The sequence below is a fragment of the Homarus americanus genome, unplaced genomic scaffold (genome assembly GCF_018991925.1).
Source record: "Homarus americanus isolate GMGI-L3 unplaced genomic scaffold, GMGI_Hamer_2.0 scaffold30204, whole genome shotgun sequence".
Taxonomy (NCBI): domain Eukaryota; kingdom Metazoa; phylum Arthropoda; class Malacostraca; order Decapoda; family Nephropidae; genus Homarus; species Homarus americanus.
In genome coordinates this window covers 68,777-84,773 of record NW_024723639.1, presented here as the reverse complement: position 1 = coordinate 84,773, position 15,997 = coordinate 68,777, and the positions used below count along the sequence as shown (strand labels likewise).

General features: G+C 46.2%; 1 protein-coding gene across 1 annotated transcript in view; it reads right to left on the bottom strand.

Annotated features, from left to right (window-relative positions):
• Positions 1-15,997, bottom strand: part of LOC121863686 (protein phosphatase 1 regulatory subunit 14C-like) — a 67,947-nt gene that overhangs the window by 14,350 nt on the left and 37,600 nt on the right. Inside the window, exon 3 of the mRNA XM_042362428.1 lies at positions 1,518-1,763. Within this exon, the coding sequence (XP_042218362.1) occupies positions 1,518-1,763 (246 nt within the window). The remainder of the gene's footprint in view (positions 1-1,517; positions 1,764-15,997) is intronic.

Genomic DNA, 15,997 nt, shown 5'->3' with positions numbered 1-15,997 from the left:
AGAAAAAATGAACTGACATTTATTTTACTGTTTTTACTAATAATTTACATCAGAATCTGTAAGCCTTTCAATACATAATGGCAGATCTATTAAAAGAATATTAAAAACATTTTTTTTTGGGGGGGGGGGGGGGCAAATTATTTAAGAGAAGACTAGCGTTGGATGACAAGAGCTTCATTATTATTTATTATTATTATTATGTCTATTGTAATTGGTGCTGCCAGTCTGTGTTCCTCACTCTACATGCACATCCACCCACACACCTGTACACAGCTCAAACCCTCCCTAACGCTCAAAGGAGTTAAGTGTGTAAGGTCATAAAAGCTTCAAAAGTTTCGGGTCCATTAGCTCGCGTGAGGCCAGAGTGGGTCAAGGGGCGGCGCTTACATTAACAGGCCCCTGCTCCTCCTCCTCCTCCTCCCTCCTGCTGCACCCTGCGGGACCCTGACCAACACCCCCCCCCACCTCTGCGTCCTCCTGCTTTACTAGAAGGTCGAGTATGGGCACGTGTATCAGGACATCTGAGGGACGGGCGTGTACCGGGTACCCAGTGATCGATCATCTCAAGGGTGTTTCTTGGCCGAGATTCAGGTAAAAGATTAATGATAATATTAAGAAGAATTCATAAACATCTGCTTCCCCGAGTTGATGGTAGAGACGTGTGCGGGGTATAGAGACGTGTGAGGGGTATAGAGGCGTGTGCGGGGTATAGAGACGTGTGCGGGGTATAAGGCGGGGAGAGCGTGTGCGGGAAGACGTGTGGGTTGGGGTATAGAGCGGGTATAGGGTGCGGGTATAGAGACTTGCGGTTATAGAGACGTGTGCGGGGTATAGAGCGTGTGGGGGTATAGAGGCGTGTGGGGTATAGAGACGTGTCGGGTATAGAGGCGTGTGGGTATAGAGACGTGTGCGGGGTATAAGAGGCGTGTGCGGGGTATAGAGGCGTGTCGGGGAGGCGGGTATAGAGACGTGTCGGGGTATAGAGGCGTGTGGGTATAGAGACGTGGGGTATGAGGCGTGTCGGGGTATAGAGGCGTGTGCGGGTATAGAGACGTGTCGGGGAAGAGCGTGCGGGGTATAGAGGCGTGTGCGGGGTATAGAGGCGTGTGCGGGGTATAGAGGCGTGTGCGGGGCTACGGAACACGCCCGAGAATATAATCATTACTCCTCCGATGTTCTGTTGTTTTTTAAGTTATACAAAGATGCCATTTGAGATACGTGGGTTATGGTTATGTCAGCAGTGTCTTTTTAATTACACGGGGATTTTTTTGTTCACTATTAATTATTGCCTAAGTTTATATAGACGGTCATCGGAAGAGAATATCTAGATTTAAATTCATATCCATTTAAAGTCTAGGTACAAAAAAAAAATATTTTCTAGTGAATACAAAACTAAAATGCTCTAACGTTACTCTGAAATTCTTGTTCTTATTTTGAAAACTTACAACCAATTTTTTCCAAGACCTGGATAGTAGGGAGAAAAACAATTTATTTTTAGAGAGAGAGAGACCACTCACCGGAGAAGGATAGAGCGTCTGTAACTGATCGAACATCCACATCTCTACGCCCAGCCTCTTCCTGATGAGAGACATCTGGTGGGCGCCGTACTTTGCTGTGAGGTACTTCTCTTTCCTCTCCTTCACCTCCCCGATCTGAGCGAACTCCACGTGTAGATTCCCCCGAGGAGGTCCTCGCCCCCGGTCTGGTGAGCTGCCCACGGGCCGCCCCGATGTGTAAGATGCCACGCCCACTTCCATGCCGCTCTGTAAGGAGAAGAAAAGATGTATTAGAGAGGCATACTTTATGAGAGTATAAGAGGAAGAGAATGTTATTTGTTAGGGCATACTTTACGAGAGAGAGGCATACTTTATGAGAGTATAAGAGGAAGAGAATGTTATTTGTTAGGGCATACTTTACGAGAGAGTTGTATTAGGGAGGCATACTTTATGAGAATACAAAAGGATAAAAGTTGTTGTGTAGATTCCTAAATATTCCCAAGTATTTCATAGAGTGTCATTCGGAGTATTCCTTGTGTAATACTCTTCTAATTCACTTCTCTTTTCGTAATACTTAAGCCAACTAACATATAGACGAAACACATTCAGGTGGTTAGAAAAAAAATGGTGTGTGACCCAGTTTATTTACCTTCATGATAACATTTTCTCGACCATAACACCAAAGCCTTTATCAACCTTTGGTGTTGGTTGGCTTCATAATCAAACAAAGATTAAACGGACCACAACTGTTACATAATATCCACACACACACGTCATGGTTAGATGGATAGAGAGCCAGACAAACAAACTGACTTAAGTGAAACGCCATCATGCAAGTGGATATTAAATTTTGTTGTTGGGGGGTCGACTGTCACTTGTTTTCGCTCGGAGGCGGAAGAAGCGTGTCACTTAGACCATCAACACGAGGCTCAATACAGCGATTAAAGCAGACCATGTCCTTCACCCGAGCCTGTCCACCTACCTACCTACCTGCCTACCTACCTACCTGCCTGCCTACCTACCTACCTGCCTACCTACCTACCTGCCTACCTACCTACCTACCTGCGTGCCTACCTCATTACTGCTCTCTTGTGTTTTGCTTGTAAAGGATTACCTGTTCAGATAATCTAGATAATTAAACTTTACCCTCGCCCACCTCGCTGTAAACCCACGTCCATAATGATAAAAAAATAAAAAAAAACACAGGTCAACTGGTGGTGTTTGGTGGGGTGGAGCTGGAGTGTGGGGTGGAGCTGGGGTGTGGGGTGGAGCTGGAGTGTGGGGTAGAGCTGGGGTGTGGGATGGAGCTGGGGTGTGGGGTGGAGCTGGGGTGTGGGGTGGAGCTGGGAAAAGTCACAATTTAGGTTCAGAAAATAGTCATAGGACATAGCACATCTTTTAAAAGGTTAAGTTACGTTAATTCAGGTTAGTTAGTATATATTAAGTTAGGCTAGGTTAAGTTGGGTTAGGTTAGGTGAAGTTAGGTTAAGTAGGGTTAGGTTAAGTTAGGATGGGTTAAGTTCTGTTAGGTTAGGTTAAATTCGGCTGTTAGGTTACAGTAGGTTAGGTTAGCATTAGAGTAATGACCCTTGAAATAATACCAAAACATTTGCAATATTAAAAACTCCAATTAAGTAATGACTGTACTGTAAGTTTTAAATAACAAAATTCAACATTTTTACCAGACTGAATTTAACATTTAATCAGGACAACTTTCACTTTCGACATAAAAGCCTTTATCGCTTCAAATATCCTTCACTTACTGATTAAGGATTTGGGTAATTAAATTCTAGTAATTAGTGTCGATTAAACATCAGGTGAAATAACCAGGGGTTTATAACCAAACCAAACCTAAATAAAACAAACCAAACCAATTCCATCATTCATTCCTTGTTCATGTGTTAGGGAGACGCGAGCTGAAGCATCTCTTTTATCACTACCAAGAGATAAGGCGATGGGACAGAGGCTGATGAGAGAGTTTTAACCAGGGATGACCACCTTTAAGACCTGTCACCCCACCCTCACCTTACCTCCAGGATAGTGACGAGAGGATTGAGGGAAGGTTAGAAATGTGAGGAGTTATCTGAAGTTAGACGAGGAAAGGGGTGATAGAAGGAGGTGGTGTGAGTCGGCTCTGAGGGAAGGGTAGGGGTGAGGGTAGGCTAGACAGGTTAGGGGTTCATGTGAGGGAAGGTTAGAGAGGTGAGGGGTTTATGTGAGGGAAGGTGAGGGTAGGGGAGAGAAGAGATAAGGGAAAAGGATTGAAGAGAAAGAGTATAAAAGGGTAGGAATAAAAAGTAAAGGGATAGGAAAGGTATAAAGATTGATGGTATGTAAAGCAAAGAGAAAGAGGAGGAGAAAGTAAAGATAAATGAAAGGGGAAAGGGGAAGGGGGAAGAGGACATACTGAAGGGGGGGGGGGAGGGGGAATGTCTCGAGTGTATGGGAAAGCAAGAACAAACCACAACACTTCCGCTTCTCATTAGGGCCAATGTTATCAGTAATCTCCCTCCCATATTACCCGCTAATCCCCGTCATTTTCAGCAGTAATCCCACCCTGACTACCTGTTATAGTCCGTATATGTCATAATCTGTCCATCATTAAAGAGAACCTCCCCACTCCTGACGAGGCTGTGAGAGATGTAAAGGGAACCAAACAAACACATATATTGTCATTCGTGACGTGGAAGTGCTGTAATTGGTAGGTTACCTCGTGACGTGGGGTACTATCACTGGTGGGTAGCTCGTGACGTGGAGTACTATCATTGGTGGTTACCTCGTGACGTGGAGTGCTGTCATTAGTGGATAGCTCATTGACGTGGAGTACTATCATTGGTGGGTACTGACGTGAAACCCTGCCACTGTGTTTCGTCTAGCGGGGATATGTCTCAACGGGAATATCGTACTCGACATAGACACACACACACACAGGTCTCCTTTGTTTACGCTTCATACAGGCAGCTGAGCAAAGTCTGGAGATAGCAGGATGTAGGGGGGGGGGAGTGATACGAGTCCCTAGAGATGGGAAGGTATAGACGACTGGGACAAAGCCGATGGCGGGGTTACTCGCTCCTGGAAGAGTGAAGGGGAAGAGTAGAATGAAGGGGAAGAGTAGAGTGAAGGGGAGGAGGAGAGTGAAGGGGAGGAGGAGAGTGAAGTAGAGTGAAGGGAGTAGAGGGGTGAAGGGGAGAGGTAGGAGTGAAGTGGAGAAACAGAGTGAAGGGAAGAGGTGAAGGGGAAGAGTAGAGTGAAGGGGAGGAGGAGAGTGAAGGGGAGGAGGAGAGTGAAGGGGAGGAATAGAGTGAAGGGGATGAGTAGAGTGAAGGGGAAGAGGTCCTGATGACGGCACTAAGTCCCATTGGAGCAACATCACAAGTGGAGTACCCCACGGCTCAGTACTTGGACCATTATTATTTATTATATACATAAACGACATCGATATCGGCATAGACAGCAACATAAGTAAATTTGCTGATGACACTAAAATAGGACGTGTTATTAAATCTGACGAGGACTCGGCAAAACTACAGGTAGATCTAAACAAATTTTTCGAATGGTCTGAAAAATGGCAGATGAAATTCAACGTGGACAAATGTAAAGTACTCAGTATAGGAGATGTAAACAGGGAAACCAGATACCAGATGAACAACGATGCCATAGAGAAATCCGACTGCAAGAGAGATTTAGGAGTAATGATAAGTAGGAACCTTAAGCCAAATAAACAATGTGTTTTTGCTCGTAACAAGGCTAATAAAGTACTTGGGTTCATACAAAGGAGTGTTAGTTATAAGACCAAACAGTCATCCTAAAACTGTATCTTGCTCTTGTGAGACCACACCTGGATTACGCAGTTCAGTTCTGGTCACCGTATTACAGAATGGACATAGAATCCTTGGAAAGAATTCAGAGGAGAATGACAAGACTAATCCCGGGCATTAGGAACCTTGAGTATAGAGACAGGTTAAAGCATCTTAATTTGCACTCCCTCGAGAGACGTAGAGCGAGGGGCGACCTGATAGAGGTGTACAAGTGGGAAGTCAGGCTAAACAGGCGATGAGCTGGCAAAGGTACTCAAACTATCCAAACCAGGAGCGAACTCTGTAACAATGAAGCTAAATTTCAGACAAATTCTAGATTTTAGGCGTGAAACAGGAAACCACTGGTTTTGAAACAGAGCAGGATGAATGGAACAACAAGTTACCAAATATCATCATTAACTCGAATACGCTGAATAGCTTCAAACATAGGTTGGATGCTTATATGAGCAATAGTTGGGTGTAAACGGACTGTTCCAGTATGGGCCAATAGGCCCGCTGTTTCTCCATTCTTATAAGCCTCTATGGTGTGTTAGACGTCAAGACTTGTACTGGTTAAAGAGGAAGGAATGTATCGATTTTCTTGGCGCGCACGCACACACACACACACACACACATTCACTCCCCAGTAACACTACTCTTCTTTACTATGTTGAAATGCACAGTAGTTTGAGCTTTTCCCCATCTAGTTATTATATCTCTTATTTGTATCACTTATGTTACTTGTATATTATTTGTAATTCGAAACCCATTCCCCAAATATGTAACTGTATATTTTCAGCCTTCTGGCTGCCAAGCTCTTTCAATAAACCGTTAATTATTATTATTATTATTATTATTACACACTTATCAGTTTCAGATACTTCAGGTGACCAATTCATCATACTCAACAGCAACAAGACTGGCGGGAGATAAAGGAAATAAGCTGATTACATTCTACGTGGACGACGTGTATCCTCGACGATCGTCTGTTTTATGCTAATCAATCTAATTTTACCTAAACTAACCTAACCTAACCCTATCTACGCTAACCTAACCTAACCTAACAATCTAACATAACATAACCCAATCTAGCCAAACTTAATCTAACTTAACCTAAAGCAGATTAACCCAACCGAACCGAACCCAACCTATTCCAACTTAACCCAGCCGAACACAACCTAACTTAACCAAACCAAACCTAACCTGACCTAACTTGACCTAACCTATCCAACCCTAACCTAACCTAACCAACCCTAACCTAACCTCGAGGATGATAATTAAAAAAAAAATCTCCCTGCTGGACACACCTCAGAACACAAATGGTGTAATGAGCTCCCAGAGTCACACCAATACCAGAGTCACACCAATACCAGAGTCACACCAACACCAGAGTCACACCAACACCAGAGTCACACCAACACCAGAGTCACACCAACACCAGAGTCACACCAACACCAGAGTCACACCAACACCAGAGTCACACCAACACCAGAGTCACACCAACACCAGAGTCACACCAGCACCAGGGTGCACCAGCACAGAGTCCGCACCAACACCCAGGGTCACACCAGCACAGAGTCACACCAACACCTGGGTCACACCAACACCAGAGTCACACCAACACCAGAGTCCACACCAGCACCAGAGTCACACCAACACCTGAGGTCACACCAGCACCTGGAGTCACACCAACACCAGAGTCACACACCAATACCCAGAGTCACACCAACACAGAGTCACACCAATACCAGAGTCTGCACCAGCACCAGAGTCACACCAACACCAGGTCACACCAACACCAGGTCACACCAGCACCAGAGTCCGCACCAACACCCGGGTCACACCAACACCCAGAGTCACACCAACACCAGAGTCACACCAGCACCAGAGTCACACCAACACCAGAGTCACACCAACGCAGGGTCACACCAATACCAGAGTCCTGCTACCAGAGTCACACCAACACAAAGTCACACCAACACCACAGTCACACCAGCTTACCTGGAGTCACGCAGCACCAGAGTCACACACCAACACCCAGAGTCACACCAGCACCAGAGTCACACCAACACTAGGAGTCACACCAACGCAGGAGTCACACCAACACCAGAGTCACACACCAACACCAGAGTCACACCAGCACCAGGTGCACCAACACCGGGGTCACGCACCAATACCAGAGTCACACCAGCACCAGGTCACACCAACACCAAGTCACACCCAACTTGCAGAGTCACACCAACACCTGGAGTCACACCAACACCAGAGTCACACCAACACCAGAGTCACACCAACACCCAGGTCACACCAACACCAGAGTCACACCAACACCAGAGTCACACCAACACCAGAGTCACACCAACACCAGAGTCACACCAACACCAGAGTCACACCAACACCAGAGTCACACCAACACCAGAGTCACACCAACACCCACCATAAACGCTCTGGACACTATACACTATCTCATAAATTTCATGTTGACGGTGATCGATTTATTGATTGATTGATTGATTTATTTATTTATTTATTTATGTATTAGACCAGGGACAGATGTGTGTGTTTTAATCCTTAGTTATTGTTTTGATGATCTAACGTTGTATGGTGTTCGTTATGTTGCTTGGCTGAGTTGTGTTGTGGTGTACTGGTGATGTTCTGTGTCGTTGTGTTGAGGTCAAATGGTGTTGTTGTTGTTGCAGTGTGTTGCGATGATGCTTAATGGTGTATGGTAGTAGCTACGGTAGTGGTGGTAGTGATGGTAGATGTAGTGATGGTGTAAGTGTAGTAGTGGTGGTGTTGGAATGTGAGTGATGGTGAGGTGTTGAATGTAGTAGTGGGTAGTAGTAGTAGTGGGTGATGTTGGAGTGTAGTAGTGGTGGTGTTGAATGTAGGTGTTGGAGTGTGGGAGAAGTAGTGGTGGTGTTGGGTGTAATAGTGGTGGTGTTGGGAGTGTAGTAGTGGTGGTGTTGGAGTGTGGTGGTGGTGGTGTTGGAGTGTAGGGTGGTGGTGTGAGTGTAGTGGTGGTGGTGGTGTTGGAGTGGTAGTGTGGTGGTGTTGGAGTGTAGTGTGTGTGGGGTAGTGTTGGAGTGTAGTGGTGGTGGTGTGGTGTTGGAGTGTAGTAGTGGTGGTGGTGTTGGAGTGTAAGTGGTAGTGGTGGTGTTGGAGTGTAGTAGTGGTGGTGGTGTTGGGGTGTAGTGAGTGGTGGTGGTGTAGAAATGTAGTGTTTCTCACGTTGTATAAGACACACATTACCGGCCGACACTTCACCAACAGTTTATCTTATCTACAAGAGTCACCGACGAGGGAGGGGTCTTGTTTGCTACCTGGCCTTACCTGTCCCCCACCTCCTCACCGTTGCCAATTTATTCCTCCCCCCTCCCCTGTTGTCGAGTATCTGGAAATACATTCACCCAGGCCCCTGAATCTTCCCTTCCTACCAACTCGTCCCTCTGAAAATTAATCTTTCAACTTTACTGACCAAATTCTCCCTCCCTCCTTCCCCAGCATGATTTCGAACCTCCAGCCACTCCCTCCCTCCTTCCCACCTCAGTCCCCAGCACCACCGTGAACCGCCCACCACCACTCAAACAGCCCCCACCATCACCCCCAACACACCCCCAGGAGCATGAGAGAGGAAGGAGGGAGGTGGTAGAGCATGTGGTGAGTGATGGTGGCAGTATTTCAGCACCAGACGTCAAGTAAATCCTCAAGTTTCTCCATTCTTAACCACGAGTAAAAGGTGGAAGTGTACAGTGCTAAATGGAAAAGAAAGGTAAATTATATATAAAAGTCGGGATAATGTTTCAAGCGTCCAGAAGCAATACATGCATACAAAGATTCTGGATAATGCTTCAAGCGAGTCAAAAGTTGCCATCCACATAATCAAAATTCACACCAATAAATCATGAATTAAAGAAAAGCAATTGACATTTTTTTTTTTACTTTTGTATATTTTCTCGTCATAACATCAATATATATTTTTTAGACTTTTATATAAAAAAAAAATTGGTGGACTCTCAAAATCTAAAATATTAACTATCCTGGGAGGCATTATAGACGATTGTGAACACTGACCTGATTGTCTTGTTATAAACTACGTACCTGGTTAATTAAGGCTTAAAGTTTACACGTGATGATTTATTCTCACCTGTCTACTCCTTCCCTCTATGATACACAAACCAAAACATTAAGGGATTATTTTTAAAGAGACTCGAATTTGGTAATTTTTTTCGTTTTTTCTTGTAGTGTAAGGCGTCTCTCTCTCTCTCACGAGCGAACCCACACACACACACACATACATACCTTTCACTCGTTATCAAATTCTCATCTCGCGTTATCTGATGTCAGGGAGTTGTCGGTAGGGGGAGGTGTTAGTCGAGTGTAGGTGGTGTTGGCAGGGGGTAGGTGGTGTTGTCAGGTGGGTAGGTGCTGTTGGCAGGGGGTAGGTGGTGTTGGGTGGTGGTGGTGTTGGCAGGGGGTAGGTGGTGTTGGCAGGGGGGTAGGTGGTGTTGGCAGGGGTAGGTGAGGGCTGGCAGGGGGGGTAGGTGGTGTTGGCAGGGGGTAGGTGGGTGCTGGCGGGGGGTAGGTGGTGTTGGCGGGGGTGGGTGTTTGGCAGGGGTAGGTGGTGCTGGCAGGGGGTAGGTGGTGTTGGCAGGTGGGTATGTTTTTGATGAGGCAACATTAATAAGAGCAGTGAACAGCTCAAGCAGATCCGGGAATGAGACACCTCACCCTCCTACCTCCTCCTCAGAGTCATACTTCACCTCACCCTCCCTGCCTCCTCAGGGGTTATACTCCACTCACCCTTCTACCTCCTCCTCAAGTCACACTACACCTCACCCTTCACCTCAAGTCACCTCCACCTCACCCTTACCTCCTCAAGTCATACTCCACCCCTCACCCCTTCTACCACCTCCTCCTCAGTCACCTCCACCTCTTGCTTCTACCTCAGTGTTCACCTCACCCTCTGCCTCAAGTCCCTCCCACTCACTTCTACCTCAAGTCACCTCCACCTCATCCTTCTACCTCAAGTCATACCTGCCTTCTACCTCAGGTCACACTCCACCTCATCCTTCTACCCCTCCAAGTCACACTCCATCTCACCTTCTGCCTGAGTCACACCTCCACCTCACCCTTCTACCTCAAGTCACACCTCCACCTCACCCTTCTACCTCCAAGTCCCCTCCCACCTCATCCTTTTTACCTCCAAGTCACACTCCCACCTCACCCTTCTACCTCAGGTCCCTCCACCTCACCCTTCTACCTCAAGTCACCTCCACCTCACCCTCCTACCTCCTCCTCAAGTCACACTCCTCACCCTTCTACCTCAAGTCACACTCCACCTCATCCTTCTACCTCAAGTCACACTCCACCTCACCCTTCTACCTCAGTCACACACTCCACCTCACTTATACCTCAAGTCACACTCCACCTCACCCTTCTACCTCAAGTCACACTCCACCTCACCCTTCTACCTCAAGTCACACTCCACCTCACCCTTCTACCTCAAGTCACACTCCACCTCACCCTTCTACCTCAAGTCCCACTCCACCTCATCCTTTTACCTCAAGTCACACTCCACCTCACCCTTCTACCTCAAGTCACACTCCACCTCAACCTTCTACCTCAAGTCACACTCCACCTCACCCTCCTACCTCCTCCTCAAGTCACACTCCACCTCACCCTTCTACCTCCCCCTTGGCTTTAGGTGCGTTAAAGAGGTTTCAACTAAATAAAGAAAAAAAAAGGCTTCAGCTAACTTCAAATAAATTCCCCTGGACGACAAACTAATTCCCCTAAACAAGTGGGGAGTAATTCTCTACTCATCTCACCTCACCTCATCTCACCAGTGGGGAATAATTCTGTCCACCAAACATAGCGGCTTATTTGGCCTATGTCACGGTCTGTACAATTCATCCTCCCCTTGCAATCAGTTGGCAATTGCACCTCAGATTAGGTTAATTTACTCACACACGTCCTAGAAATCTGAAACTATTTATCTGGACTTAATCTTCAATTATTTTTATTATTCTTAACAACTACTTCAGTTTCTAGCAGCCTGTTGACTCCTGAATCACATCTCCATATTAACAAATTCACTCCCATATATATTTTTTTGTGGTTTAATAAAAAAAAATGTCTTTATAATATACAATGAAAAGTTATATAAAAAATTAGTGGCTGCCCATGTAGCGGTGAGACTCATATGATAGCCAGTGATAAACTAACGAAAAATTGTTATATAGATGGCTGAGGATACTAAAATTATGTAGAGTCGAGACAATGGGTTAATTTACCAGTAGTGTTAGAGTCAGGTGACCAATAGAAACCCAGGTTGATTTGGGAACTGTTCAGAGAATCTTGTACATCACAGCTACATTAACCAAGACTTTAAAATGTACACAAGTCTGAACTACCATTGTTAACGACGAGCCCGTACAGATAAGGGGGTGGGTGTGTGCCGGGATTATTATTATTTTTTTTTTTAATATTACCCATTTCAGGGACATTCTCGGACTGGATACTGTAATAGGACATATTCTATTCCTGCTCAATGGGGTCATTTAGTTGAACCACCACTGCGTTACCGTGCGTTCCACCTAACATACAAACATTAAAGCAAACATACAAACATTAAAACAAACATACAAACAGATAAAGAAACAAACACACAAGTGAACGAAGACCCACATCACTGGTCACTCAAACATAACTTACCCACAAAAGATGTTTTTTTTTTTATTAAATTTGGATGACAATGACCCAGTAGAGTTTGGTCAATTATACCGAGACGCGAGACCGAGCGGAGGCGGAGGGGGAGGGTCGCTGCTGCCATGAATCAGTCAACTCTCTCGCTAATAATAACATCCAAGGGAAATTGATTGTACCTGAAGTTCAACATTAGTTACTGACGACCATTTTAAGAGAGTTTGTTTTATTTACCTGTGAACGCATGTCATCAATGGCGTCTGAATTTACAATCATTATTATTTTTTTAAGTTTAATTTAGCCTCTGATTTTAATATAATGTTTAAAGTAAAATCATAATTAAATACAAAATCTAAATAATACGTCTAAAAGGATTAATGTTTCACCCATGTAGAGTGACGTAGGAGTTAATTGAATTATATGAATACTGATTAATTAGCAGATTAATCCCACGTGCAAAATCTGCTGAATTCTAATGGCGATTTTATTTCACACACACACAGAGAATTGGTGGATTTTGAGGTGCTATAGTGAACTGTCCACTGCTAAGAGATGGTTTAAGAATTAATATTGTTTTTAGTAGTTTTCAATCATATATAAATAAAAAAACGTGATTTAATAGCCAGAAAATATACAAAAAAAAACACGAATGTAAAAATCGATGTTAATTTGGTGATATAATGTTTATATAAAAAATAATCATTATTTGTTAATTTGCTGCGATGTTTACTGTCGTTGTACCTAAACCAAAACTTCACCTGGAAATATATTAAGAAATCTGACTCAAAAGACGACTCACCAGGGTGGTATTTGAGAACAGTCGCCCTGAGTCAAGGACGGGAGTGGAAGTGAGGTGAGGTGAGGTGAGGAGGGGGAGGTGAGATGAATGAAAGTAAAGTGAGGTGAGGTGGGGGAGGTGAAGTGAAGTGAGGTATGGGGGGAGAGAGAGGGAAAACTGGAAAGTAATCTGAAAGTTAAAGCTTTTATAGAATGACCTCTGACCTTTCCTGAGCCATGATAGACCTTCTGTGCTTTGCCTTGCATAGGATGTAAGGGGGTGCTCAAGAAACTAGCCTGGGATTATTATAATGAGAAACAAGAAGAGCATAGTTGATCACCTGAAGATTAAACCCCTCCCCAGCTTATGTCACCTGATAATTAAAATCCCTAATGCTACCTGGGGGTTAGGTTAGGTTAATAACGTAAATAAAAATCCATCTCAAAAGTCCAGTTGTGAGGAATAATTTGAAGATTTTCTCTACGTGTGATGCTGAGTGAGAGAGGGAGATGTGAGGGAAAGATCGAGCTACCGTTACTAGGTGACAGGCAGTGACGGGAGTGACCATCAGCACGGTCATGGGGTGGGGGGAGGGGAGAATAGTGGAGGGGAAGACAGAAAGAAATGGGAGAGTACGGAAATAGGGGGAGGGAAAGGGAATGGAAGGGAGGAGGGGTAGGGTGGAAGGGTAGAGAAAGTGTGAGTTATGGTAATATCAGCTACAGTTCACCTGGTTCCATCACACTGTTACTATCCAGTTGTGTCATCAGTGTATACACCGCCTCATACTGCATCATGGGAAGGTTTTGAGGGCCATCATATCCACCATCGTGTTATATACCTTAATGAACAACAGGGGGGAAGAGCGCTGCGCCGACCATTAGTTCTCAAGAGCTTTATGGATGAACACAAGGAATTTCAGGTTTATTTATATCACCATCCTCTGTAAATCCTTCTGTCCTCATAAATCCTGAAGCCACTCACACCATCTACCCCACTATGGTCAGCGCCTATATATAGTGAAGTATTCCCTGGCAGTGCTCAGCTAGCCGCCCACCGCCCGATATTAACATACTCGGCAAATTTTCTCAGCGTAAAAATAAAACCTGGTTCTTGGGACGACACTTTGTGAACATCGCTTCGAGTCGTCATAGAGACACTAGTCGTGCATGGTGGTCACCAATGTTGGTAGTTCAGCCCCCCCCCTCCCACAGTTACCCTGACCCTTGGTAATCTGGACCCCAAAACACAATAGGCTTTAAGGTGTGACCCACAGAAACCTGATCTCAGGGTTTGAAGGTGATGGACCACAGCAGATGGCAGCAACAACTGACAAAAGAATAAACAACAAAACTACAAACTCAACAGATGAACACGTCTAGTGAACTGTTGAAAGACACGTGTGAGTAGGGGGGGAGTAATAACAACTAGCTTAAGAGAGTGTCTCAGGGGCTCTCACAGATTATTCTCATTACCATTCCCAGTCTATCTCAGTCTCTACCGTTGCCCGTCACTAGAAAGTAAGTTACTCTACAAACTTGTTCATTAATTCCCTCACCCTCACCAGGAACCTAACCTAAACTACATTAACATAGCCAGACCCCCAGTTTAAGTAGTGTCCTGTTCCACCTAGCAACAACAGCCTCCGTCCAGAACACAGTAGTGCCCCCTCTACTGCCTCATACGCCCAAATATTCTTTGTTTTTAAATAAAAAGTTTGTGTCCCCCAAGGCGGGCCTAAGCGTGTTCGGTATATTAATGTGATGCAATGAATACATTAATGTGTCTAACATGCTGCGCCGGACTGTTATTGCAACCTTAATGGACTTTGAGTGTCCTGTGTTATTGCACTGGACTAGGTTATTGCACGGGGTTGTGTTATACGTGTGTTGACTGTACGATAAGCGTGACACTTGTACCTGACCCGGCCATTACTGCAGGGTAAACATGCACTTGTTTATGACCCCCTCAACCCCTCCTGGACCACACCTGTCTACTTCAATCATCTCAACAACTGTTACAGTCCACACACAGCGGCGGGTGTGGCCCATACACAGCGGCGGGTGTGGTCCATACACAGCGGCGGGTGTGGCCCACACAGCAGCGGATGTGGCCCATACACAGCGGCGGGTGTGGCCCATACACCCACACAGCGCAGGTGTGGCCACCAGCGTGTGGCCCAGCGGCAGGGGTGTGGCCCCACAGCGGCGGGTGTGGCCCACAGCGGCGGGTGTGGCCCCAACATAACCAAGGGTGGGTGTGGCCCACATCGGATGTGGTCCCACATACAGCGGGTGTGGCCCATACAGGCGGATCCCCATACACAGCGGCGGTGTGGCCCATACACAGCAGATGCGGCCCAATCATAGCAAAGGGTGGGTGTGGCCCACAGCGGCGGATGTGGTCCATACACAGCGGCGGGTGTGGCCCATACGCCGCGTGTGGCCCACACAGCGGCGGGTGCGGCCTATACACAGCGGGGTGTGTGCCACAGAAAGCGTGGGTGTGGCCCACAAAGCGGTGGTTGTGGCCTGAAAACGGCAGTGGCCCTAAAGCGGGGTGTGGCTCCATACACAGCATCAGATGCGGCCCAATCATAGCAAAGGTGGGTCTGGCCCACACACAGCAGTGGTGCAGCCCCACAGCAGCAGGGTGCAGCCCGCACAGGTGGCCCATACACAGCACATGCCACAGTGCAGTGGCACAGGTGACACACGCCCATTATTAACAACAATGCGGGTTATTTATCTCCGACACCCGCCACCTTAAAGCTGATCACTTCCACTTGATGCCGGCCAGACGCCCTACACACACACACACACACACACACACACACATGGCCGTCGCTACGTTTACAAACAGGTCACATACACACGCCAACGTACAGTACCTCACGTCTTAAGACTAATCTGACGTACACACTGACACCCCTCCCACACTTACACACGGTCAGGGTACACACACACTGTTCGATGTACACATAGTTATAAGCCCCTAACACCAGCCCGTCTCTCTCCCAGAAACACCCCATCTCTCCTCTACAAACACCCCCAACACATTTCATCCCCACACAACCCTCACAAACTCCCACACACCCCTTCACATCCCTCACAAGCTCCCACACACACCTCCCCAACACACTTCATCCCACACACCCCTCACAAACTCCCACACACCCCTCCACACCCCCACAAGCTCCCCACACACACCTCCCCAAC